The sequence below is a fragment of the Anolis sagrei genome, chromosome 3, assembly GCF_037176765.1.
Source record: "Anolis sagrei isolate rAnoSag1 chromosome 3, rAnoSag1.mat, whole genome shotgun sequence".
Classification (NCBI taxonomy): Eukaryota; Metazoa; Chordata; class Lepidosauria; order Squamata; family Dactyloidae; genus Anolis; species Anolis sagrei.
Window position 1 is genome coordinate 7,567,001 of NC_090023.1, and position 24,782 is coordinate 7,591,782.

General features: G+C 45.9%; 1 protein-coding gene across 3 annotated transcripts in view; it reads left to right on the plus strand.

Annotated features, from left to right (window-relative positions):
- The window catches only part of GDPD5 (glycerophosphodiester phosphodiesterase domain containing 5), a 300,231-nt gene that overhangs the window by 176,831 nt on the left and 98,618 nt on the right, over positions 1-24,782 (plus strand). For all 3 annotated transcript variants that reach the window (XM_067466461.1, XM_067466463.1, XM_067466462.1), the window contains exon 3: positions 21,716-21,819. In XM_067466461.1, coding sequence (XP_067322562.1) covers positions 21,716-21,819 — 104 coding nt within the window. The remainder of the gene's footprint in view (positions 1-21,715; positions 21,820-24,782) is intronic.

Consider the following 24,782-nt stretch of genomic DNA (forward strand, 5'->3'; position numbering starts at 1 on the left):
ATTCCTATTAAGGCTTCTAGCATAATAAAAGATGATAGCACTTGCGGGGCTGTGTGCTTTCACTTTGCAGCTATAACATCTACATGCATATGTATGCTGTAAGCCAAGTAAAAGGAGGATTAAGTATTGCTTCTTAAAGCAACAGTGGGCAATTGTAGGAAGTTAGAGGCTTGCATAAGGAACTTTTTAACTATATTATTTATTTATTTACTTACTTACTTACTTCATTTATATACCACTTTTTGTCAGCCCTCGGGTGACTCAAAGCGGTTAACAATAGCAAAAATTCAATTCTTGACATCATAAAAACAGTTAAAAAAGAATCAAATAATAACATTTATTTATTTATTTCAAAGTTTTATATACCGAGCTTCTCACCCCATAAGAGGGACTCAGCCCAGTTTCCAACCATAAAAACACATACAATATATTTAAAACTACAGTGGTCAGTCGTCATACTAAACTCGAATATCGAATATACACCATCTTCCATCCAGATCGTTGTCTCATTCTTCAAAAGCCTGTCTCCATAACCACGACATCACCTGTTTCCTGAATGTCAGGATTGTTGGGGCGGTTCTAACCTCTGGCGGGAGAGAGTTCCAGAGTCGTGGGGCCACCACCGAGAAGGCCCTATCCCTCGTCCCCAACAGCCGCGCTTGTGAGGCCGCCGGGACCGAGAGCAGGGCCCCTCCAGACAATCTTAGTAATCTTGATGGTTCGTAGGGGAGAATACGTTCGGAGAGGTAAACCGGGCCGGAGTCGTTCAGGGCTTTATAGGTTAACACCAGCACTTTGAATTGTGCTCGGAAGCTAATTGGCAGCCGGTGGAGCTGGTGTAACAGCGGAGTGGTAGTCTGGCTGCCGCACGTTGTGCTTGCTGCAGCTTCTGGGCAGTCTTCAGAGGCAACCCCACGTAGAGAGCGTTGCAGTAGTCTAAACGGGATGTAACCAAAGCGTGGACTACCGTGGCCAAGTCAGCCTTCCCAAGGTACGGGTGCAGCTGGTGCACAAGTTTTAGTTGTGCAAAAGCTTCCCTGACCACCACCAAGACCTGGGGTTCCAGGCTCAGCGATGAGTCTAGGAGAACTCCCAGACTGCGAACCTGCGCCTTTAGTGGGAGTGTGACCCCATCCAGCACAGGCTGTAACCCTGTACCTTGTTCGGTCTTACGACTGACCAGGAGTACATGATAAACAGTTAAACACCAATATAACGTCTCATTAGCATCTCAAGTAAAATCACGATCCAATCTCATCATCTGTTGTTCCGTATTCCTATGTTTATTACACTCCCTATTCAAATGCCTGCTTGAACAACTTTTCTCCGAAATGCCAATAGGGAGGGGGCCGATCTAATTTCTGTAGGAAGGGCGTTCCACAGCCGAGGGGCCACCACTGAGAAGGCCCTGTCTCTCGTCCCCGCCAGACGTACCTGTGATGCAGGCGGGTCCGAGAGCAGGGCCTCCCCAGGAATGATCTTAATGTCCTAGCTGGTTCATAGGAGGAGACGCGTTTTAACAGGTAAGTTGGGCCAGAACCATTTTTAACACCCTTTTTTCATAATGGGTCATGAACAGTAATCACTTCACTTTTATTCCTATTTTTCTTTTTAAAAAGAAACATCATAGAAAGAAAAAAAAATATTTTGAGACAGTTGCTTTGAGAAAAGCTGTGAAGGGCATCTCCCAAGAATATGGCCCTAAGACCAGCACAAACATCAGAAGCACAGGAAAAGCATTAGGAATAAGATGTGTATCCAAAAAGGTTGAGCTATAAGTGATAATCCAACAGGAATCCAAATGTCTCATACAGATTCAAGGGTAATATAGTCCAGGAATAGGCAAAAATCACTAGAACAGCTTAGGTCCACAAGCAAAAAGTATACTTAGTACAACTTGATCATAAATACAAAAACAGGAACATAGAAACTTCCAATATACTTTAATCCAAAACCAAAGGCTTGACTCGAAACAAGAATCAGAGAATTCAGGCCTAGCTTCTTACTCAAAATGCTCCGTTGCCTGAACTCTAAGGTAAACAACTTGCCAATTAATAGCCAACCATGAAAGCATTTAGTCTCCCACGATCTGTAAATGAAGACCTTTGTTGATTTCTGTTCTCCCAGGTGTCCCCCCCCCCCTTTCGGGAACCTTCTATATTATTTACGTCTCCACCCAACTCCTTATCCAATGTTGCAGTTTCTGGCTCCTCTGACTGACTTTGAAGCCCTGCCATTTCTTGAGTCAGATTTTTCACAGAGAGAAGCATAATTCCCTTGACTTAAACCTTCATCATTTCGTGCCCCAGGAAATCCCACAGGCAATCTCACAATCCTCTCTAAATCATCAGTGAACCCATTAGCCTCAGGAGCAGCCTCAGGCCGATTTATAACGCTTACAACAGACAAGTATCCAATTCGTTAGCTGTTTCCAGCAACTCTTCTTAGCAAGTAGTAGTATCAGGCCCTTAAGCTGCAAATTCTACACAATCCTGGTGGTTATGTAGAGCAGAACCAAACAAAGGGAACTGGATTGCACACATGACTCACTTCCCATTCTAATAGGTGTGAAAACTATATATAGGCAGGCAGATTGCTAATGGAAATGTTTTCCCCTCTTGATCTGTTCCCAGCTTTGAAATTGCTAGGTTCCAGTACGGCTATAGCAGGGGCTACTGAACACAAATAACCTGTTTCAGTGCTCTGTTCATTTATTTATTTACACCTTTTATATTCCGCCCTTCTCACCCCGCAGGGGACTCAGGGCGGATTACAGTGCATTGAATGGCAAACATTCAATGCCAATTTTTGACATACAAACATATACAGACATACACAGAGGCTATTTAACTTTTTCTGGCCGCCAGGGGAGCTGTCGCTTTCATTGTCCATCTGCAATGCTGATGAAGCACTTCCGCATTCCCTGCATGCTTCCCCGCTGGAATGTTTTTGCTGGAGTCTTCTTTATGGCCTCATAAATCAGTTAATTTAGCCTCCCCACACTTTAAGGTGGTACCTAATTTTCCTACTTGACAGATGAAACTGTCTTTCAGGTTGCAAAGGTTGACAACAAGCTACACAAAATTGGCCGGAAGCTCACTCCAACCTGGGCTGGCTTCGAACTCATGACCTTCTGGTCAGAGTGATCTTAATGCAGCTGACACTCAGCCAGCTGCGCCACAATCCTGGTGCTTTTAAACAGAGGCTGGATGGCCATCTGTCAGGGGTGCTTTGATTGTGCTTTTCCTGCATTGCAGGGGGTTGGACTGAATAGCCCATGTGGTCTCTTCTGACTCTATGATTCTATGATTCAGTGCAGGTACAACTGTACCAGGAGCTCCAATTTTGTTTGCTTTGCGTTGAATGTTTGTTGTAGTCCTAAGTTTCAGGGACTCTGCAGATAGGTGGCTTCTTTTGGCTGCAATCATAGGGCAAGCCACATGTCAATTATAGGTTCCCTGGTCCCGCCCCCTTTTTGGGTTTTGGAGGGAATAGGAGCCAGTTTGGGTTCAGTCCACACAGAGAAGCCTTTCATACAAGACATAATACCAAGAGCTCCTGTAGAAAGCTTCGTTTTCTACGGCTTGACCGGGGAGATACAGCCCACAGCTTGGCCGGGGTTATACAGCCCTACAGCTCCTTTGCTGAAGGACTTCAGGCAGCCATCACAGAAACCTGAGTTCCTTTTCCCCTGGAAGTCTACAAAAATCTGCTTGGTAAGGGTCACTCACGGAAGCCAGAAGCAGTTGGTACCAGGTGCAGGGGCTCCACGCCAACAGAGGCAAAGACAGACTGCCCAGATTAGAAGTTAAGGATTTCCCCATTAGTTACAGTTATGAAGATAGTGCCTGTTCCCTGTGGACAAGATTGAGAGAGAGCCCATAGACTGTTAAGAAAGCCTTGAAGTACCTGTTTGTTTTCATTAATAAAGAACTTTGTTGAACCTTTGAGCAATCTAAAGACTCTGTTTTAAGGAAATCCAAAGGCCTTTAATCTGAGGCAGTCCTGGCGTCCCGTTGGGCACACAGAAACTATGTCCTGTCTACAGTCTTATGCACAGGCCCAGCGTGTGACAGCACAGATTCTCTGATTCATAAAATGTGGAGGTGCATTTTGGAAGTGCTTTCTCTCCCTTCAATGCATGCCAATGAAAGCCACAACGCAGAATTCTAGAAGCTCAATTAACTTTCCTTTCTCTTCCTCCTCCTCCTCCTCCTCCTCTCCCACCAGTGTGATTCCCCTCCTTTTCCTTTCTTGTGGACTGAGCAGCTCCCTCCAGGGTTGTACTTCAATGCTTCTGCCTTGTGACATTTCCATGCAGCCAGAGCTATTCATTGATATTAATTCTAGCCCTGGGTTTGGCTATACATAGATGCAGCCATTATTTTTGGTGGAAAAGGAAAGCCACCCTCTGGTTCTCCCGGCAGCAGCCCATTTGGATTGTGCAAAGGCCAGAAGTTTCTTTCCTGTGCTTGGTTGCGAGTTACACTGGCTCAGCCTTGCAATAAAGATAGATGACAGCAATGTGTGTTTAATGCCCAGCTTCTGTATGGATTATACTGAACTCATAACAGGGAAGGTTTGGAAAGAGGTAGCAAATGCCAATCAAAATATCCCTCTTTCTTTGCCTTTGTGAGATGTGGTTCTGCATTAGCACTGACTGTGGTTGAATGGAAGAGCTGGTTTTAGAATTGTGTATGGCTGACGAAAAAAGTGCTTCTGGATTATTGTGGGCTTCCATAGTACCTGCATCACCAGTTTATTTGTATTTCCAGCTATGACCATGGAGAACAAGCCCTATGAGGAGCGGCTTAAGGAGCTGGGCATGTTTAGCCTGAAGAAGAGAAGGCTGAGAGGAGATATGATAGCCATGTATAAATATGTGAGAGGAAGCCACAGGGAAGAGGGAGCAAGCTTGTTTTCTGCTTCCTTGGAGACTAAGACGCAATGGAACAATGGCTTCAAACTGTTCAGCGCCTTCCAAGTCGCCCAGTTTTCTGTTTGCCCAGGAGAGAGTTTCTCATTTGGTCTCGGCCATTGATTGAAGTTCTGGGTTTGAGCCTGCCACTTTTGGACTCTTGCTTGCTGAGGTGTTCCAGCAAGTGTCTCTGTAGATCTTAGAAAACTATGTCTTGATTTAAGTCGTTGATGTGCTAGCTGATACCCAAACAGGGGATGAGCTGGAGATGTCTCTGCCTTGATCCTTTCACTATTGGCTGCTACTTCCCGGCGGATGTCAGGTGGTACAAGACCGGCTAAACAGTGTAATTTCTCCAGTGGTGTAGAGCGCAGACACCCCGTGATAATGTGGCATGTCTCATTAAGAGCCACATCCACTGTTTTAGTGTGGCAGGCTAGAATCATGGAATCATGGAATCATAGAATCATAGCGTTGGAAGAGACCTCATGGGCCATCCAGTCCAACCCTCTACCAAGAAGGGGTTGGACTGGATGGCCCAAAGGTCTCTTCCAAGTCTGTGATTCTCCAGGACAGAAAATGCATTGGATACATCTTGAGGGGGATGTTATTTCCCCCCTTCCCTACTTGTTGTAGTGTTGAGTTGAAGAGGTTCTTTGGATAGAAAAGCTCTCCCTTCTGTTCCTGCCCACAAGCTCCATCGGTGCTGTTTCATTTTGGAGAGTGAATAATTTGCTTCTATAACAGTGATTATTGGGAGCCACAGGTTAAACCCCTGTGCCGGCAGAACTGAAGACCGACAGGTCACAGGTTCGAATCCGGGGAGAGGCAGATGAGCTCCCTTTATCAGCTCCAGCTCCTCATGCGGGGACATGAGAGAAGCCTCCCACAAGGATGATAAAAACATAAAATCATCCAGGCGTCCCCTGGGCAACATCCTTGCAGACGGCAAATTCTCTCACAAAAGAAGCGACTTGCAGTTTCTCAGGTCGCTCCTGACACAACAAAAAAAAATAAAATAACGGTGATTGCTGCTGCTGCTGATGATGATGATGATACTTTTTTATAACCCATCACCATCTCCCCAAGGGGACTCGGGGCGGCTTACATGAGGGCAGGCCCAACATGACTGTGAGAGCCATTCAGCAGTGGAACTCTCTGCCCCGGAGTGTGGTGGAGGCTCCTTCTTTGGAAGCTTTTAAACAGAGGCTGGATGGCCATCTGTCAGGGGTGATTTGAATGCAATATTCCTGCTTCTTGGCAGAATGGGGTTGGACTGGATGGCACATGAGGTCTCTTCCAACTCCTTGATTCTATGATTCTATAATTACAGCAAAGCAAATATACAACAAAAATACATCAATAAAATAAATGAAAATAATAATACAAGAAGTAAACACACAATGCAATATAAATCACAATAATTGAACACAATGGGCATCTCTGCAAAATCACCAAGATCTGGAATTTGTTACGAGACAAATCAAACAAATATACAATACCACCAGTGTTGGATTATCAGAGAAACTATAGCAGAGCCAGAAATTCTGGAATGTGTCCAGAGGAGGGCGACTAAAATGATCAAGGGTCTGGAGAACAAGCCCTATGAGGAGCGGTTAAGGAGCTGGGCATGCTTAGCCTAAAGAAGAGACGGCTGAGAGGAGATATGATAGCCATGTATAAATATGTGAGAGAAGCCACAGGGAGGAGGGAGCAAGCTTGTTTTCTGCTTCCCTGGAGACTAGGACGCAAAACAGTGGCTTCAAACTACAAGAAGGGAGATTTCATCTGAACACAAGGAAGAACTTCCTGACTGTGATAGCTGTTCAGCAGTGGAACTCTCTGCCCCGGAGTGTGGTGGAGGCTCCTTCTTTGGAAGCTTTTAAACAGAGGCTGGATGGCCATCTGTCAGGGGTGGTTTGAATGCAACATCCCTGCTTCTTGGCAGGGGGTCGGACTGGATGGCCCATGAGGTCTCTTCCAACTCTTTGATTCTATGATTCTATGAATTCAAGTGTTCTGTCTGAAGAGTTTATGTTGCTTTCTCTTCCTTCTCCTCCGTTGGCAATTGTGAATGCCCTGTGTGCCGCTCTCCTTCCTATTACTCTACAGGAAGAGGATTTATCTTGCTTTTCTCATCCTGTTCATCTGACGTGAAATTTGCTCCCGCCCTTCTCCTCCTCTCCTGCTGGTTCTGCTTCGGCGACAGTTCTACTTGGAAGCGTCAAGGAGAACAAACAAGATGAGCCAGACCCTTTTGTCAGAAGCAGCCCGTCCTCCTTTGCCCTCGTGTGTTTATTCCCTCTGCCCTTCAGCAAATACACTCTTCTGTGCAAGCTGGTTTTGCCTTGACAAGCCTTTACTGCAGTGTTTTGCTTTAATTCAAGAGTCTTGGGAGCTTAGGGTTTCAAGCAGAAAAAGAAACAGAGTGGGAGAGAGGAAGCAAGTGGTTTGTCTTCATTGGGAATAGACAGCTACTCTGTGGAATAATAGAAGCGAGGTTTTGAACTACGAAGTGCCCAGCTATTGCCTAGCTTACTTGTCAGCTAGGGAGGGAAAGTGCCAGTTATCTCTGATGTTTATCTGCTGTTTATCAGGCTGTAATTCTGGATAAGTTGCAGAAGGGGTGGGCAGGAAGGGGAACATGAGCCAACAATGTCATGCAACAGCTAACAAAGCCAAAGAACTTTGGCCTGCATAAAGAGGAGTCTAGTATCCAGATCCAGAGAAGTCATGTTACCCCTCTCCCAGAGAGTTCCCAGGATTTGGGGCTTGAAAACAACTTGGCACCTGCAGGGACTAATGAGCATAAAGACAGGCGGGTGGAAATTAGCCAAAACAGACAACTTGACCAAGGCCTGCGGCATTCTGCCAGGCTTCGACAGATAAGGGTGAGAGGCATTCAGGGAAAACGAAACCAATTTCTGAGTGCTTGGAATAGGCTTAATGTGAGGATCAGGCCCGCAGCCAGGATTTTGATTGGGGGGGGGGGGGCTGAGAGTCTGAGTGAAAGAGGGTCTACCCTAGCAAACCTTTTGTATTGTTACCCCAATATCCCCATGCATATGAGATAAATTGTGCATGGTGATCACATCATGATATGAATAAACATAACAGTTGAAATAATGTACCAATAAGGCCTTTTCGCAAACCACCATGAGAATTTCGGGGGGGGGGGGGCTGAAGCCCCCCAAGCCCCCCCCCCCCCCCCCCGTCGGCTACATGCCTGATGAGGATATAAAATTCCACACATGGAAAATATAGTCAGATGAAGCATCGTTTCAGATTCCTGCGAAGTTCTTGCTCTTGAAAGCCTTGCTTGGAAGATTCATGTTTAAGGATTCCTTGCTGTATGGTTTGACTCTTTGTCTCTTGTGATTACCTATTCGTGCCTTGGATCAACGTTTCCCTGTTTCTTTGGATTTTATTAGGGAAGTCTGGACTTTGTTTTTGAACTTTGCTGAACCATACCTTGGACTAATTTGTTCCTGCTTATCTTCTTACCTAATTGGATTTATCTATTCCCTTAAAGTGTTTTTCTACTTTACTGCTTTTACTTACCTTCAACAACAACAACAAAAAAAAAATGTTTTCCTACTCATCATGTGGTGTTTTGAAGTCAGAGGGTTATTCCTGTTCTGGAGTGCAAGACATCCAAACATGAATCAAGAAACATGAATGGCACTGCAGACTAACTCAACCAGAGAAGTCAGCCATAGCAGAGCACTTGATGAACCAACCTAGACACAGCACATTATTTAAGAATGGCTAGGTTGGCAGAAGCTGGGGCTAACAGCAGGAGCTCACCTTGTTTCCCAGATTCAAACCACTGACTTTTCAGTCAGCAAGTTCAGCGGCTCAGCGGTTCAACCCACCGCACCACCAGGTGCTCCCATCTCCACATTACAAGATGTTTAAAGAAAACTGGGGCGGAAATATGTTTATTCATCTGTCTGTTGAGAAGGGGAAATAAAGCAAAGTGGTCACTAATAGTGCGAATGGGAGTAATTCTCAGAAAACAGACTCATATTGTAGTGGGTTTGTGTGGCTGCTTAAGATGGACTCAACACAATGTATTTATGGCACTAATGGGGAAATGCAGAATCCTTGTGAATTGGGAAAATAGGGAGCAAATCAGACTTTTTTCAGGTGTGGACACTGGCCAGGTCTTATATATTTATATTTATTTATAATCTATTGTATCTCAAGACAGCTGGGAAGAAATAAATTGGCTGTTTGAAAAGATAATATCCACGATCGTCATTGGTTTCTGCCATGACTGAAAGCGATAAGCTAGAATCATGAGGAACAGACACAAATCTCGCTTCCAAACTGTCAGCTTCGGATTAAAGCTAAGGAGCATAAAAGCCGTACTCAGTGGGAAGTAACTAATTTGAAAGAGATAATCTTACAAACGGAGCTTGTACCTGAACATGGCAAACCATGACACAGTTTCCTTGCTGCCTGCTAAGGCCATATCATGCTGAGCAGGAAAGTAATAACCTTCATTCACGCTAAAGTCTGATTTGGAAATGAGAAACCTCGACTCCTTTCCGTGTATTTTAGGAAGTTAGCTTTTTCCAACTTCAAGAGGAGTTTAATCCAGGAGGTGCAAAGGCATGAGAATAAAAGATCTTTGTCTGAAAGCTTGGAAGTTGACTTAAGAGACAATACAAGGACATCAAGTCATGGAGGAGGGAGAGAAAATGATGTGTGTTTCTCTTCTTCTTGTAATACAGCAGCTGAGGTTATCTACTGAAGCTGAGATTCAGGACAGACCAAGGAAAAACATCTTCAAACAGTGCAGCATTAAACTGTGGAACTCACTGCTATAAGATGTAATTTTGACTGCTACTTTGAATTGCTTTTTTAATATGTCTTTCCAGCATAATATAATTGTCTGAGTATTGAACTATAACTCTGGAGAGTAGGGTTAAAAAGTGGAGAGGTGGCTGCCAAGGTAGCCTTGGCAGCCACCTCTCCACAAAAGTCAACATTGACACTGAAATACAACTCCGCTTGAGCTCTGTGAGTGCAGCTTTTTCCAAATGAAGCAGAGAGTGTTTGAGGATCAGTACATCCGTAAGGATACCAAGGTACCTGTTTATAAAGCTATTGTCCTCCCAACCCTGCTTTACGCCCATGAGATGTGGACTGTCTACAGATGTAACATGCAACTCTTGGAATGATGGCGGAGGACCATCGTTTCAGTTCTCCCAAAACAGTTGCTCTACTTTGAACTCAAGAAGGCTATTTAAAAGCCTCCAAAGAAGGAGCCACCACCACACTCTGGAGAAGAGAGTTCCACTGCTGAACAGCTCTCACAGTCAGGAAATTCTTCCTAATTTTCTGATGGAATTTCCTTTCTTATAGTTTGAAGCCATTGCTTCATTGCGTCCTAGTCTCCAGGGCAGCAGAAAACAAGCTTGCTCCTTCCTCTTTATGACTTCCCCTCACATATTTATCCATGGCCCTCATCATGACTCCTCTCAGCCTTCTCTTCTGCAGGCTAAACATGCCTAGCTCTTTAAGCTGCTCCTCATAGGGCTTGATCATTTTAGCAGCTCTCCTCTGAATACATTCCAGCGTGTGAACATCTCCCTTTAATTGTGGTGGCCAGAATTGGACACAGTGTGATTCCAGGTGATTCTGAATGAAGCAGAGAGTGTTTGAGGACCGGGACATCTGTAGTGAGACCAAGGTGCTTGTTTATAAAGCTATTGTCCTCCCAACCCTGCTATATGCTTTTGAGACGTGGACTGCCTACAGATGTAAAATACAACTCCTAGAACAATTCCATAAGTGCTGCTTCTGGAAAATCCTGCAAATCTCTTGGGTAGACAAGTGGACAAATTTCAGCGTGCTGGAAGAAGTAAAGACCACTAGCACTGGAGCGATGGTCCTCTGCCATTAACTCCGCTGGACCGGCCACGTTGTCTGGATGCCCAACCACCATCTCCCAAAGCAGTTGCTCTACTCTGAACTCAAGAATGGAAAACAGAATGTTGGTGGGCAGGAAAAGAGATTTAAAGATGGGCTCAAAGCTAACCTTAAAAACTCTGGCATAGACACTGAGAACTGGGAAGCCCTTGAGCACTCCAGATGGAAGTCAGCTGTGCTAACCATGGCCCAATATATACGCTTTGCGCACACACTCCAACAATCTCTAGAGCAGTGGTTCTCAACCTGTGGGTCTCCAGGTGTCTTGGCCTACAACTCCCAGAAATCCCAGCCAGTTTACTGGCTGATGGGATTTCTGTGGAGTTGAAGGTCCAAACATCTGGAGATCCACAGATTGGGAACCACTGCTCTAGAGGATGTAAAGGACTACCGTTCATCTCAGTTAAGAGATAAAAGTGGGATATAACTAAATATATGAATCTTTGCTCTGTTATTCATCCTGTCCTGAACGTCCTCCCACTTGCCATCAGACACATTAGAGAACTAATTATTTGTAGACATGCAATAATGCTAAGCTGACAGTATTAAATGCTTTGGATTGCACACATTCCTCCTCCTCCTCTTCTCTCTCAGTCTTAATATTCCTCCTCCTCCTTCATTAGGGTGCTGTGTTGAATTTATTTGTTGTCTTTTCAATGGATTTGTTTAGAATTATTTTTCATCTGCAAAGAGTTCAATTACATTTTAACAATGAGAAGTGTAGCTTATCTACATTTGAACAATAAACAAAAAGCATGCAAACTGGATGGCTGGATCCTTGCAGCTTGGCTAGAGCTCCCCAATTGAATCCATTGTTGAGTGGTGAGTCAACACATGACTAGATAAATGTAATGCAATCAATCATTCTACAGTCAGCCTTCCACATTCCCTGAAAAACTACAAAGAAAGAAATTTCTTCTTCTTTTTTACCTAAAAGAACACATCTTTAGGAATTTTCCAGGTCTTCCGGCATGATTGTGTAGTCAATTTACACTGGAAGCTGTCCACTATTACGTTACTTGAAATTATTATTATTATTATTATTATTATTATTATTATTATTATTTGAAACACAACAAGATGAGTCCACAGCAGACACTCTGCTGGCTTTTGTATTGGATCATTCATTGGACACTTCTCAAGTGTCTAGGACTGTGTGATGTATCGGTGACTAATGTGTGCAGATCCCAGTAGGATGGCCTTTTGCAGCTGACAGATGGTAATTTTGTGACTGCCGATTGTGTTTAAGTGCAGGCCAAGGTCTTTAGGCACTGCACCCAGTGTGCCGATCACCACTGGGACCCCCTTGACTGGCTTGTGCCAGAGTCTTTGCAGTTTGATCTTTAAATCCTCATATCATGCCAACTTTTCCAGTTGTTTCTCTTCAATCCTGCTGTCATCTGAGATTGCAACATCAACAATCCATACTTTGTTTTTTAAGACGATTGTGAGGTCAGGAGTATTGTGCTCCACAACTCTGTCAGTCTGAATTCGGAAGTTCCAGAGTAGCTTGACCTATTCATTCTCTGTAACTTTTTCAGCTTATAGAATCATAGAATCATAGAATCAAAGAGTTGGAAGAGACCTCATGGGCCATCCAGTCCAACCCCATTCTGCCAAGAAGCAGGAATATTGCATTCAAATCACCCCTGACAGATGGCCATCCAGCCTCTGTTTAAAAGCTTCCAAAGAAGGAGCCTCCACCACACTCCAGGGCAGTGAGTTCCACTGCTGAACGGCTCTCACAGTCAGGAAGTTCTTCCTCGTGTTCAGATGGAATCTCCTCTCTTGTTGTTTGAAGCCATTGTTCCGCGTCCTAGTCTCCAAGGAAGCAGAAAACAGGCTTGCTCCCTCCTCCCTGTGGCTTCCTCTCACATATTTATACATAGCTATCATATCTCCTCTCAGCCTTCTCTTCTTCAGGCTAAACATGCCCAGCTCCTTAAGCCGCTCCTCATAGGGCTTGTTCTCCAGACCCTTGATCATTTTAGTCGCCCTCCTCTGGACACATTCCAGCTTGTCAGCTTGTCAACATTCCGGCTTGTGATCCCACCAGTGCTTTATCACAGGCAGATGACATTTGTGGTACAAGTTCCAATGAATCATCTGAGCAACAGTGTTGTGCCTCTGCTTGTAGTCTGTCTGTGCAATCTTTGTACAGCAGCTGAGGATGTGATCTATTGTTTCATCTGCTTCCTTGCAGAGTGTACACCAGTGGTTCTCAACCTGGGGTCGCCAGATGTTTTTGGCCTCCAACTCCCAGAAATCCTAACAACTGGTAAACTGGCTAGGATTTCTGGGAGTTGTAGGCCAAAAACATCTGGCGACCCCAGGAGTTCAAACAGGAGTTCCCCAGCACCACCTTCTGGATACGGCCTTCCAGGAAAGGCCAGAGCTACTGTAAAACAGTGCCTTTGCATCCCATCCCAGTGAGATGACTCAGGAGGATGCCATGGTCAATGGCATCGAAAGCTGTTGAGAGGTCTAGAAGAGCCAAAAGGGACACACTCCTCCTGTCTCCCTATGGGACATCTGTAGGGATACCAAGGTGCTTGTCTATAAAGCTATTGTCCTCCCAACCGTGCTCTATGCCTGCGAAACGTGGACTGTCTACAGACGTCACATGCAACTCCTGGAACGATTCCATCAGCGTTGCCTCCGTAAAATCCTGCAAATCTCTTGGGAAGACAAGCGGACAAACGTCAGCATGCTGGAAGAAGCAAAGACCACCAGCATTGAAGCGATGGTCCTCTGCCATCAACTCCGCTGGACCGGCCACGTTGTCCGGATGCCTGACCACCGTCTCCCAAAGCAGTTGCTCTACTCTGAACTTAAGAACGGAAAACGGAACGTTGGTGGACAGGAAAAGAGATTTAAAGATGGGCTCAAAGCCAACCTTAAAAACTCTGGCATAGACACTGATAACTGGGAAGCCCTGGCCCTTGACCGCTCCAGCTGGAGGTCAGCTGTGACCAGCCGTGCTGCAGAATTCGAGGAGGCATGAGTGGAGGGTGAAAGAGAAACGTGCCAGGAGGAAGGCGCGTCAAGCCAACCCCAACCTGGACCGCCTTCCACCTGGAAACCAATACCTTCACTGTGGGAGAAGATCCGGATCAAGAATAGGGCTCCACAGCTACCAACGAACCCACAAAAATAGTCATCAGGGAAGACCATCTTACTTGTCCAACGAGGGATCACCTAAGTAAAGTAAGTAAGCACTCCTGTCTAGCTCTCTGCGAAGGTCATCCACCAAGGTGACCAAAGCTGTTTCTGTTCCATAACCAGACCTGAAACCAAACTGAAATGTTTCATCCAGAAATCCCTGGAATTGGAAGGCCATTACACGTTCCAAGACCTTGCTTAGAAAAGGGAGGTTGGAAACTGGCCAATAGTTGCCCATTATATAAATGCACCTTACTCTTTCTTGCACTTAAGACTTGTATTATATTCTACTGACTGTTCTCAGCATGAGGAACGATGGTGACCTTTGATTCTATATATAATCTTACATAAAGGTCTTCCTATATATAGGAAGACCTTTATGTAAGATAGATAGATATGGTATCTGGGCGGGATGACCATTCAGGAGAAGAACAGAGGCCAGAAAGCAATATAGGAACATTCCACAGATATATAAACCCTTTTTCGTAATTCCAACAGACCTCACTACCTCTGAGGATGCTTGCCATAGATGCAGGCGAAACGTCAGGAGAAATGCCTCTAGAACTTGGCCATATAGCCCGAAAAAACCCACAAGAACCTAGTAATATAGGAACACCTTGTCTTAAGTATTGTATTCAAGGCATAACAAAATATTTTATAATCCCAATTTTTTACAATTGTTTTGGTTTAAGACAGGGTACCAAACCCTCCAAACCTTCCACACACAATTAAAGACCTGGCTTTTCCGGCAAGCCTTCGACCTTGTTTAGACTCTCTTATAATATATATGAGGACCTTTAGATTCTTTATTAGCACTTTATAACAACACAACCATTCAATACTAAGGCTTCCTGACAAAATGGAACTGTAGAGGAGCGTCTACTGAACAAGCCAGTACCTGCCGCATACCATTACTGCCATCTGTTGAGGAGTATTTTATTTTATTTGTCGTGTCAGGGCAACCAGTCAGGTGTATTACATTTCTAACAGAACAAAACAAACAAACAAACAAACAGACAAAATAGAAAATTTGCGAGTTTGGTAGTTGATTAAATGTCCTTTGGCCACTTGGAGTGCTTCTGGTGTTGCTGCAAATAGGTCCTTCATTGTGCATGTGGCAGGGCTCAGGGTGCATTGCAGCAGGTGGTCAGTGGTTTGCTCTTCTCCACACTCACATGTTGTGGATTCCACTTTGTAGCCCCATTTCTTGAGGTTGGCTCTGCATCTCATGGTGCCACAGCGCAGTCCGTTCAGCACCTTCCACGTCGCCCAGTCTTCTGTGTGCCCAGGGGGGAGTCTCTCATTTGGTATCAGCCATTGGTTGAGGTTCTGGGGTTGAGCCTGCCACTTTTGGACTCTCGCTTGCTGAGGTGTTCCAGCGAGTGTCTCTGTAGATCTTAGAAAACCATTTCTTGATTTAAGTCATTGATGTGCTGGCTGATACCCAAACAGGGGATGAGCTGGAGATGTCACTGCCTTGGTCCTTTCACTATTGGCTGCTACTTCCCGGCGGATGTCAGGTGGTGCAGTACTGGTTAAGCAGTGTAATTTCTCCAGTGGTGTAGGGCGCAGACACCCTGTGATAAAGCAGCATGTCTCATTAAGAGCCACATCCACTGTTGAGGAGTTACGATGGTGGAGACATTACTTTTCATTCAACCCTTGTATTACCTCTTTTGAGTAAGGGTGAATTCTCCTGTATCCTCTAAATGTGGGATATGTTGATCCTGCACCATAACGATAAAGCCAAGGAAACTAATGGAAGAAGAAACCCTCTCTTCTGCTCCTTTAAGACGTGGAAGCAGATTGATTGATTAAAATGCCAAGAAGATGGGGCAATCAATCGCAGAATATTAAACGGTGGCTATATTCGCTTGTGTAAATACAGCAAGACAGAAACGTGCCCATAAATCACCGAAAAAGCATGAAATATGAACCTAACCTTTGCAATTCATTATTTCTCGGGTTATTTATTCATTCCAATGTTTGTTTGTTGCACTCTTTCTCTCCCCTCACCCCCATCTTTTCCTTTCCCTCCCTGCTTTGAAAAAACAAATGTACACCTCCCTGTTTGATAGATTGAATAGGATATTGGATTTTGCTGTATGTACCCTAGACTGAAATTCCTTCCTGTGCCAGCAAAAATATGAATTGATGGGTCTCCTTTTCAAGGAAAGAGCTTTCTATCATTTACATCTTGAGAAAACTTGCTTTTTTTCTTATCCAAATCTCGGAAACGGCAAGGTTATATAGAGTTGGCTCCCATGCTACAACTTCCAGTATCCATACTGTCTGAAGGTGCATCTATATCAGGCATGGGCAAACTTGGGCCCTCCTGGTGTTTTGGACTTCAACTCCCACCATTCCTAACAGCCTACCGCAGTGTTTCTCAACCTGGGGGTCGGGACCCCCATGGGGGCCGTGAGGGGGTGTCAGAGGGGTCGCCAAAGACCATCAGAAAACATAGTATTTTCTGTTGGTCATGGGGGTTCTGTGTGGAAAGTGTGGTCCAATTCTGTCGGTGGGGTTCAGAATGCTATTTTATTGTGGGTGAACTATAAATCCCAACAATTACAACTCCCAAATGGCAAGGTCTATTTTCTCCAAACTCTACCAGTGTTCACATTTGGGCATATTGAGTATTTGTGCAAGGTTTGATCCAGATTCATCATTGCTTGAGTCCACAGTGTTCTTTGGATGTAGGTGAACTACAACTCCAAAAACTCAAGATCAATGTCCACCAGACCTTCCCAGTATTTTCTCTTGGTCATGGGAATTCTGTGTGCCCAGTTTGATTCAGTTCCATCATTGGTGGAGTTCAGAAGGCTCTTTGATTTTAGGTGAACTATAAATCCCAGCAACTCCAGCATTACCAAATGATCAAATCAATCACCCTCAACCTCACCAGTATTCAAATTTGGGAATATTGGCTATTTGTGCCAAATTTGGTCCAGTGACTGAAAATACATCCTGCATATCAGATATTTAGATTACCATTCATAACAGTAGCAAAATTACAGTTGTGAAGTAGCAACGAAAATAATATTATGGTTGGGGGTCACCACAACATGAGGACCTGTACGAAGGGGTCACGGCATTAGGAAGGTTGAGAACCACTGGCCTACCGGCTGTTAGGAATGGTGGGAGTTGAAGTGTTAGGAATGGTGGGAGTTGACTGTCTGTGCAGGATTTCATACTTTGCACTTTAACAACACAACCATTCAATGCTAAGGCTTCCTGCTAAAATAGAACTGTAGAGGAGAGTCTACTGAACAACCCAGTACTTGGGATCACACGTCGGACACTTCCCAAGTGTCTAGGACTGTGTGATGTAGGACTGTGTGATGTATTGGCGAATAATGCATGCAGATCCCAATAACGTGGCCTTCTGCAGCTAGCAGATGGTAATTTTGTCAGTGCTGATTGTGTTTAAGTGCAGGCCAAGGTCTTTAGGCACTGCACCCTCTGTGGCGATCACCACTGGGACCACCTTTACTGGTTTGTGCCAGAGCCTTTGCTGTACGATCTTTAAATCCTCATATCGTGTCAGCATTTCCAGTTGTTTCTCTGCAATCCTGCAGTCGCCTGGGATTGCGACATCAAGGATCCATACTTCATTTTTTTAATACAGTTATGAGGTCAGGAGTATTTGTCAGTGTGTAATTCATGTATGATGTGTGTTTAAATGTAATTTTATGTGATAGGATTGTTATTGTAATAGAATTGTATTGCCAGGATGTAATTTGACACAGAAGGGTTAAACAGCAAAGTAACAAGCTGTGAGAATGTGACCCTGAGTTCTTGCTCTGTAAAAGATTAGGGAGTGCCAGAGATAAACTTCCTTCCAGCTGCAGTTTGTATTAGTTCCTATCTCTTTCAGTTTGTGTTCTTCACGTCTGTCTGCTGATGGTGTATGTCGTCTATTTTGAGCTGCTTAAGTAAAGCTGAAAACCTGCTTTTACCAGAGACTCCAGAGTCCATTATTCTGAGCTTCTGCGATACTCTGCTACATGCAAACAGTATTATGCTCCAAAACTCTGTCTAAATCCGGAAGTCCCAGAGGAGTTTGGCATGTTCATTCTCTGTAACTTTTTCCGGCTTGTGATCCCACCAGTTCTTTGTCGCAGGCAAATGGTTTTTGTGGCACAAGTTCCAATTAGTCATCTGAGCAACGGTGTTGTGCCTCTGCTTGTAGTCTGTCTGCGCGATCTTCTTGCAGCAGCTGAGGGTGTGATCTATTGTTTCGTCTGCTTCCTTGCAGAGTCTACATTTGGGATCTGTTGTCGACTTTTCAATTCTGGCTTTGATGGCATTGGTTCCAATGGCTTGTTCTTGGGCTGCCAGAATATTATTATTATTATTATTATTAAAATAATAATAATAATAATTCTGGCAGCCCAAGAACAAGTCAATTATTATTATTATTAAATAATAATAATAATAATATAATTCTGGCAGCCCAAGAACTAGCCATATTATTATTATTATTATTATTATTATTATTATTATTATTATGAAGGAGCCACAGGATGTTCACAAATTTGTCAGGGCACCCAGTGTTTTGGAGGATGGTCCAGAGAGCGCTGCAATTCACTGTGTTGAATGCCTTTGCAAGGTCAATGAATGCCATGTACAGAGGTTGATTTGTTCCTGCATTTTGTTTAATGGCTGCATTTTGATATTAATATCAAGTTCAACACATAGTCAATGATATGATATCAGTTAGAATTATTTTTAATAGTAACTCTTAAGTGACCGACAACTACATTTTTCTGGCATCTGCCAATTGCTATGGCTGCCATGGGTTAAGTATTAGCTTGCATTACCTGAGGGTTCCCCCCTGGGCCCGGTCCTGTTCAACATCTTTATTAATGACTTAGATGAAGGGCTAGAAGGCAGGATCACCAAGTTTGCAGACAACACCAAATTGGGAGGGATAGCCAATACTCCAGAGGACAGGAGCAGGATTCAAAACGATCTTGACAGATTGGAGAGATGAATGGCCATAACTAACAAAATGAAGTTCAACAGGGACAAATGCAAGATACTCCACTTTGGCAGGAAAAACGAAATGCAAAGATACAAAATGGGGGACAATGCCTGGCTCGAGAGCAGTACGTGTGAAAAAGATCTTGGAGTCCTCGTGGACAACAAGTTAAACATGAGCCAACAATGTGATGTGGCGGCAAAAAAAGCCAATGGGATTTTGCCCTGCATCAATAGGAGCATAGTGTCTAGGTCCAGGGAAGTAATGCTCCCCATGCTCTATTCTGCTTTGGTTAGACCACATCTGGAATATTGTGTCCAATTCTGGGCACCACAATTCAAGAGAGATATTGACAAGCTGGAATGTGTCCAGAGGAGGGCGACTAAAATGATCAAGGGTCTGGAGAACAAGCCCTATGAGGAGCAGCTTAAGGAGCTGGGCATGTTTAGCCTGAAGAAGAGAAGGCTGAGAGGAGATATGATAGTCATGTATAAATACGTGAGAGGAAGCCACAGGGAGGAGGGAGCAAGCTTGTTTTCTGCTTCCTTGGAGACTAGGATGCAATGGAACAATGGCTTCAAACTACAAGAGAGGAGATTCCATCTGAACATTAGGAAGAACTTCCTGACTGTGAGAGCCGTTCAGCAGTGGAACTCTCTGCCCCGGAGTGTGGTGGAGGCTCCTTCCTTGGAAGCTTTTAAACAGAGGCTGGATGGCCATCTGTCAGGGGTGATTTGAATGCAATATTCCTGCTTCTTGGCAGAATGGGGTTGGACTGGATGGCCCATGAGGTCTCTTCCAACTCTTTGATTCTATGGTTATATCCGCCTGTGTTATTCTCCTAAATCCTTTTAGCTGGCTGGGTGAGACATCTTACTTTGTGGCAGGCTGGGCAACCATGGCTCTGTGAAGCTTGTCATGCCGTGACCCAAACTACGTTCAGTCTTCAGATTTATTCGGTCATAAAACTGTCACGGTTATATTGGCCTAAGAGTTAATGCTTCTGATTCAAAGCCAGGCGGAATACATTTCAGTTCGGAGCCTTTGCAATATCCATCTCTTACATATATCAGCTCTCATTAATTCTCCAGGCCATTGCTATAAATCCATGGGCATCTGCAAGGCTTTGTGCAATGGGAGGCATACTAATTCGAAAAAAAAAATATGCAGATTGGGCAACATTTGAGCTGGCTTCCTAGCACTAAGCTGACGGAGAGCCTTTCCCTTGTCCCAGGATGCCTTTATATTACAGCTGCTTAACAGGGTGATGGATGCCCCGTCAGCCTCCAAAGTCTGGGAAAAACTGAATGAGGCGCTTCCTTGAAAATGCAAAATGCTAATGCCCCTCTTTTCGACAAACGCCTGACTCGGCTTATTTGGCGAAATTGCAATCGGATGCATTTTAAATGCAGCTCAAGGTTATCCTGAAAGGTCACCCACTTGCATATATGGATTTGCACCTTCCAACCCATTCAGAAAGATTGCTTTATGGATAATGTAATTTACATAGAATCCTAGAGTTGGAAGAGACCTCAAGGGCCATGCAGTCCAACCCCATTCTGCCAAGAAGCAGGAAAATTGCATTCAAAGCACCCCCCACAGATGGCCAGCCCACCTCTATTTAAAAGCTTCCAAAGAAGGAGCCTCAACCACACTCCAGGGCAGAGAGTTCCACTGCTGAACAGCTCTCACAGTCAGGAAGTTCTTCCTCATGTTCAGATGGAATCTCCTCTCTTGTAGTTTGAAGCCATTATTCCATTGCGTCCTAGTCTCCAGGAAAGCAGAAAACAAGCTTGCTCTCTCCTCCTTGTGACTTCCCTTTACATATGGCCTGCATCAATAGGAGCATAGTGTATAGATCTAAGGAAGTAATGCTACCCCTCTATTCTGCTTTGGTTAGACCACACCTGGAATATTGTGTCCAATTCTGGGCACCACAATTCAAGAGAGATATTGACAAGCTGGAATGTGTCCAGAGGATGGCGACTCAAATGATCAAGGGTCTGGAGAACAAGCCCTATGAGGAGCGGCTTAAGGAGCTGGGCATGTTTAGCCTGAAGAAGAGGAGGCTGAGTGGAGATATGATAGCCATGTATAAATATGTGAGAGGAAGCCACAGGGAGGAGGGAGCAAGCTTGTTTTCTGCTTCCTTGGAGACTAGGACGCGGAACAATGGCTTCAAACTACAAGAGAGGAGATTCCATCTGAACATGAGGAAGAACTTCCTGACTGTGAGAGCCGTTCAGCAGTGGAACTCTCTGCCCCGGAGTGTGGTGGAGGCTCCTTCTTTGGAAGCTTTTAAGCAGAGGCTGGATGGCCATTTGTCAGGGGTGATTTGAATGCAATATTTCTGCTTCTTGGCAGGGGGTTGGACTGGATGGCCCATGAGGTCTCTTCCAACTCTTTGATTCTATGATTCTATGATTCTATGATTTAGACATGGCCATCATCATGTCTCCTCTTTTACTTCTTCTTGGCAGAATGGGGTTGGGCTGGATGGCCCATGAGGTCTCTTCCAACTCAATGATTCTATGATTATGGCAGAATAGTTGTACTCTTATCTAAATAGCCTCTTGAGATGTAAACTTAACAGTCCTAATGGATTTATGGGAAATGTGAATGTGTGTGTGTATATAATTGTACTATGCCTTGCAGCCCTGTTATCCCTGTTAATTTGGTTCTTCCCCCCCTCTCTCTTGCCTTTGCAGTGGGAACGCCTCTGGTTCTTAATCCTCACCTTTTCTTTCATCCTGACCCTGGTCTGGTTTTATTTCTGGTGGGAAGTTCACAATGACTACAATGAAATCAACTGGTGAGTAACGAGCAAACTGGGTCTTTGCGGGCACTTTTCCTTCCAAAGGTTGATGATATAATATTGTTTATCCAAAGTTCTACCATGTTGATCCTGCAAGCCACATCATTCTGGGCACCACAATTCAAGGAGGAACTTGTGAACATTTCCAGAGAAGGGTGACCAAATTGGTCATAGGTCTGGAAACTATGAATCCCTCTGAGGAGTAGCTTAGGGAGCAGACGAGGCTTAGTTTGGAGAAAAGAAGGCTGAGAAAAGGGGATGTGAGAGGCAGGTTTAAATTTAGGAAAGGATGCCACATTGATGACATATGCAGGACACAAGGTGGAACTGTCCCCTGGCCCCCTTTCTCTTCACTCTGGCCCAGAAGGCAGTTGGTGCTGGAGGGAGGGGTCCCCAAATGATGACATATGCAGGAGACAAGATGGAACTGTTACCTGGTCCCCTCTCTCTTCACTCTGGCCCAGAAGGCAGTTGGTGCTGGAGGGAGGTGTCCCCAAATGATGACATATGCAGGAGACAAGATGGAACTGTCCCCTGGCCCTCTCTCTCTTCACTCTGACCCAGAAGGCGGTTGGTGCTGTGGGGAGGGGTCCCCAACTGATGACATATGCAGGAGACAAGGTGGAACTCTCCCCTGGCCCCCTCTCTCTTCATCTGATCCAGAAGGCAGTTGGTGCTGTGGGGAAGGGTCCCCAACTGATGACAAATGCAGGAGACAAGATGGAACTGTCCCCTGGTACCCTCTCTCTTCCCTCTGACCCAGAAGGCAGTTGGAGCTGTGGGGAGGGGTCCCCAATTGATGACATATGCAGGAGACAAAATGGAACTGTCCTCTGGCCCCCTCTCTCTTCACTCTGGCCCAAAGCGGCAGTTGGTGCTAAGGAGAGGGGGTCCCCAATTGATGACATATGCAGGAGACAAGGTGGAACTGTCCCCTGGCCCCCTCTCTCTTCACTTTGGCCCAGAAGATAGTTGGTGCTGTGGGGAGGGGTCCCCAACTGATGACATATGCAGGAGACAAGATGGAACTGTCCCCTGGCCCCCTCTCTCTTCACTTTGGCCCAGAAGATAGTTGGTGCTGTGGGGAGGGGTCCCCAACTGATGACATATGCAGGAGACAAGATGGAACTGTCCCCTGGCCCCCTCTCTCTTCACTCTGGCCCAGAAGGCAGTTGGTGCTGTGGGGAGGGGTCCTCAACTGATGACATATGCAGGAGACAAGATGGAACTGTCCCCTGGCCCCCTCTCTCTTCACTTTGGCCCAGAAGATAGTTGGTGCTGTGGGGAGGGGTCCCCAACTGATGACATATGCAGGAGACAAGATGGAACTGTCCCCTGGCCCCTCTCTCTTCACTTTGGCCCAGAAGATAGTTGGTGCTGTGGGGAGGGGTCCCCAACTGATGACATATGCAGGAGACAAGATGGAACTGTCCCCTGGCCCCCTCTCTCTTCACTTTGGCCCAGAAGATAGTTGGTGCTGTGGGGAGGGGTCCCCAACTGATGACATATGCAGGAGACAAGATGGAACTGTCCCCTGGCCCCCTCTCTCTTCACTCTGGCCCAGAAGGCAGTTGGTGCTGTGGGGAGGGGTCCCCAACTGATGACATATGCAGGAGACAAGATGGAACTGTCCTCTGCCCCCCTGTCTCTTCACTCTGGCCCAGAAGGCAGTTGGTGCTGTGGGGAGGGGTCCCCAACTGATGACATATGCAGGAGACAAGATGGAACTGTCCCCTGGCCCCCTCTCTCTTCACTCTGGCCCAGAAGATAGTTGGTGCTGTGGGGAGGGGTCCCCAACTGATGACATATGCAGGAGACAAGATGGAACTGTCCCCTGGCCCCCTCTCTCTTCACTCTGGCCCTGAAGGCAGTTGGTGCTGTGGGGAGGGGTCCCCAACTGATGACATATGCAGGAGACAAGATGGAACTGTCCCCTGGCCCCCTCTCTCTTCACTCTGGCCCAGAAGGCAGTTGGTGCTGGAGGGAGGGGTCCCCAACTGATGACATATGCAGGAGACAAGATGGAACTGTCCCCTGGCCCCATCTCTCTTCATTCTGGCCCAGAAGGCAGTTGGTTCTGTGGGGAGGGGTCCCCAACTGATGACATATGCAGGACACAAGGTGGAACTGTCCCCTGGCCCCCTCTCTCTTCACTCTGGCCCAGAAGGCAGTTGGTGCTGGAGGGAGGGGTCCCCAACTGATGACATATGCAGGAGACAAAGTGGAACTGTCCCCTGGCCCCCTCTCTCTTCACTCTGGCCCAGAAGGCAGTTGATGCTGGAGGGGGGGGGGGTCCCCAACTGATGACATATGCAGGAGACAAGATGGAACTGTCTCCTGCCCCCCTCTCTCTTCACTCTGACCCAGAAGGCAGTTGGTGCTGTGGGGAGGGGTCCCCAACTGATGACATATGCAGGAGACAAAGTGGAACTGTCCCCTGGCCCCCTCTCTCTTCACTCTGGCCCAGAAGGCAGTTGGTGCTGTGGGGAGGGGTCCCCAACTGATGACATGTGCAGGAGACAAAGTGGAACTGCCCCCTGCCCCCCCCCCCTCTTCATTCTGGCCCAGAGCGGCAGTTGGTGCTGTGGGGAGGGGTCCCCAATTGATGACATATGGAACTGTCCCCTGGTACCCTCTCTATTCCCTCTGGCCCAGAAGGCAGTTGGTGCTGGAGGGAGGGGTCCCCAACTGAAGACATATGCAGGAGACAAGATGGAACTGTCCCCTGGTACCCCCTCTCTTCACTCTGGCCCAGAAGGCAGTTGGTGCTTTGGGGAGGGGACCCCAACTGATGACATATGCAGGAGACAAGGTGGAACTGTCCCCTGGCCCCCTCTCTCTTCATCTGATCCAGAGGGCAGTTGGTGCTGTGGGGAGGGGTCCCCAACTGATGACATATGCAGGAGACAAGATGGAACTGTCCCCTGGCCCCCTCTCTCTACATCTGATCCAGAGGGCAG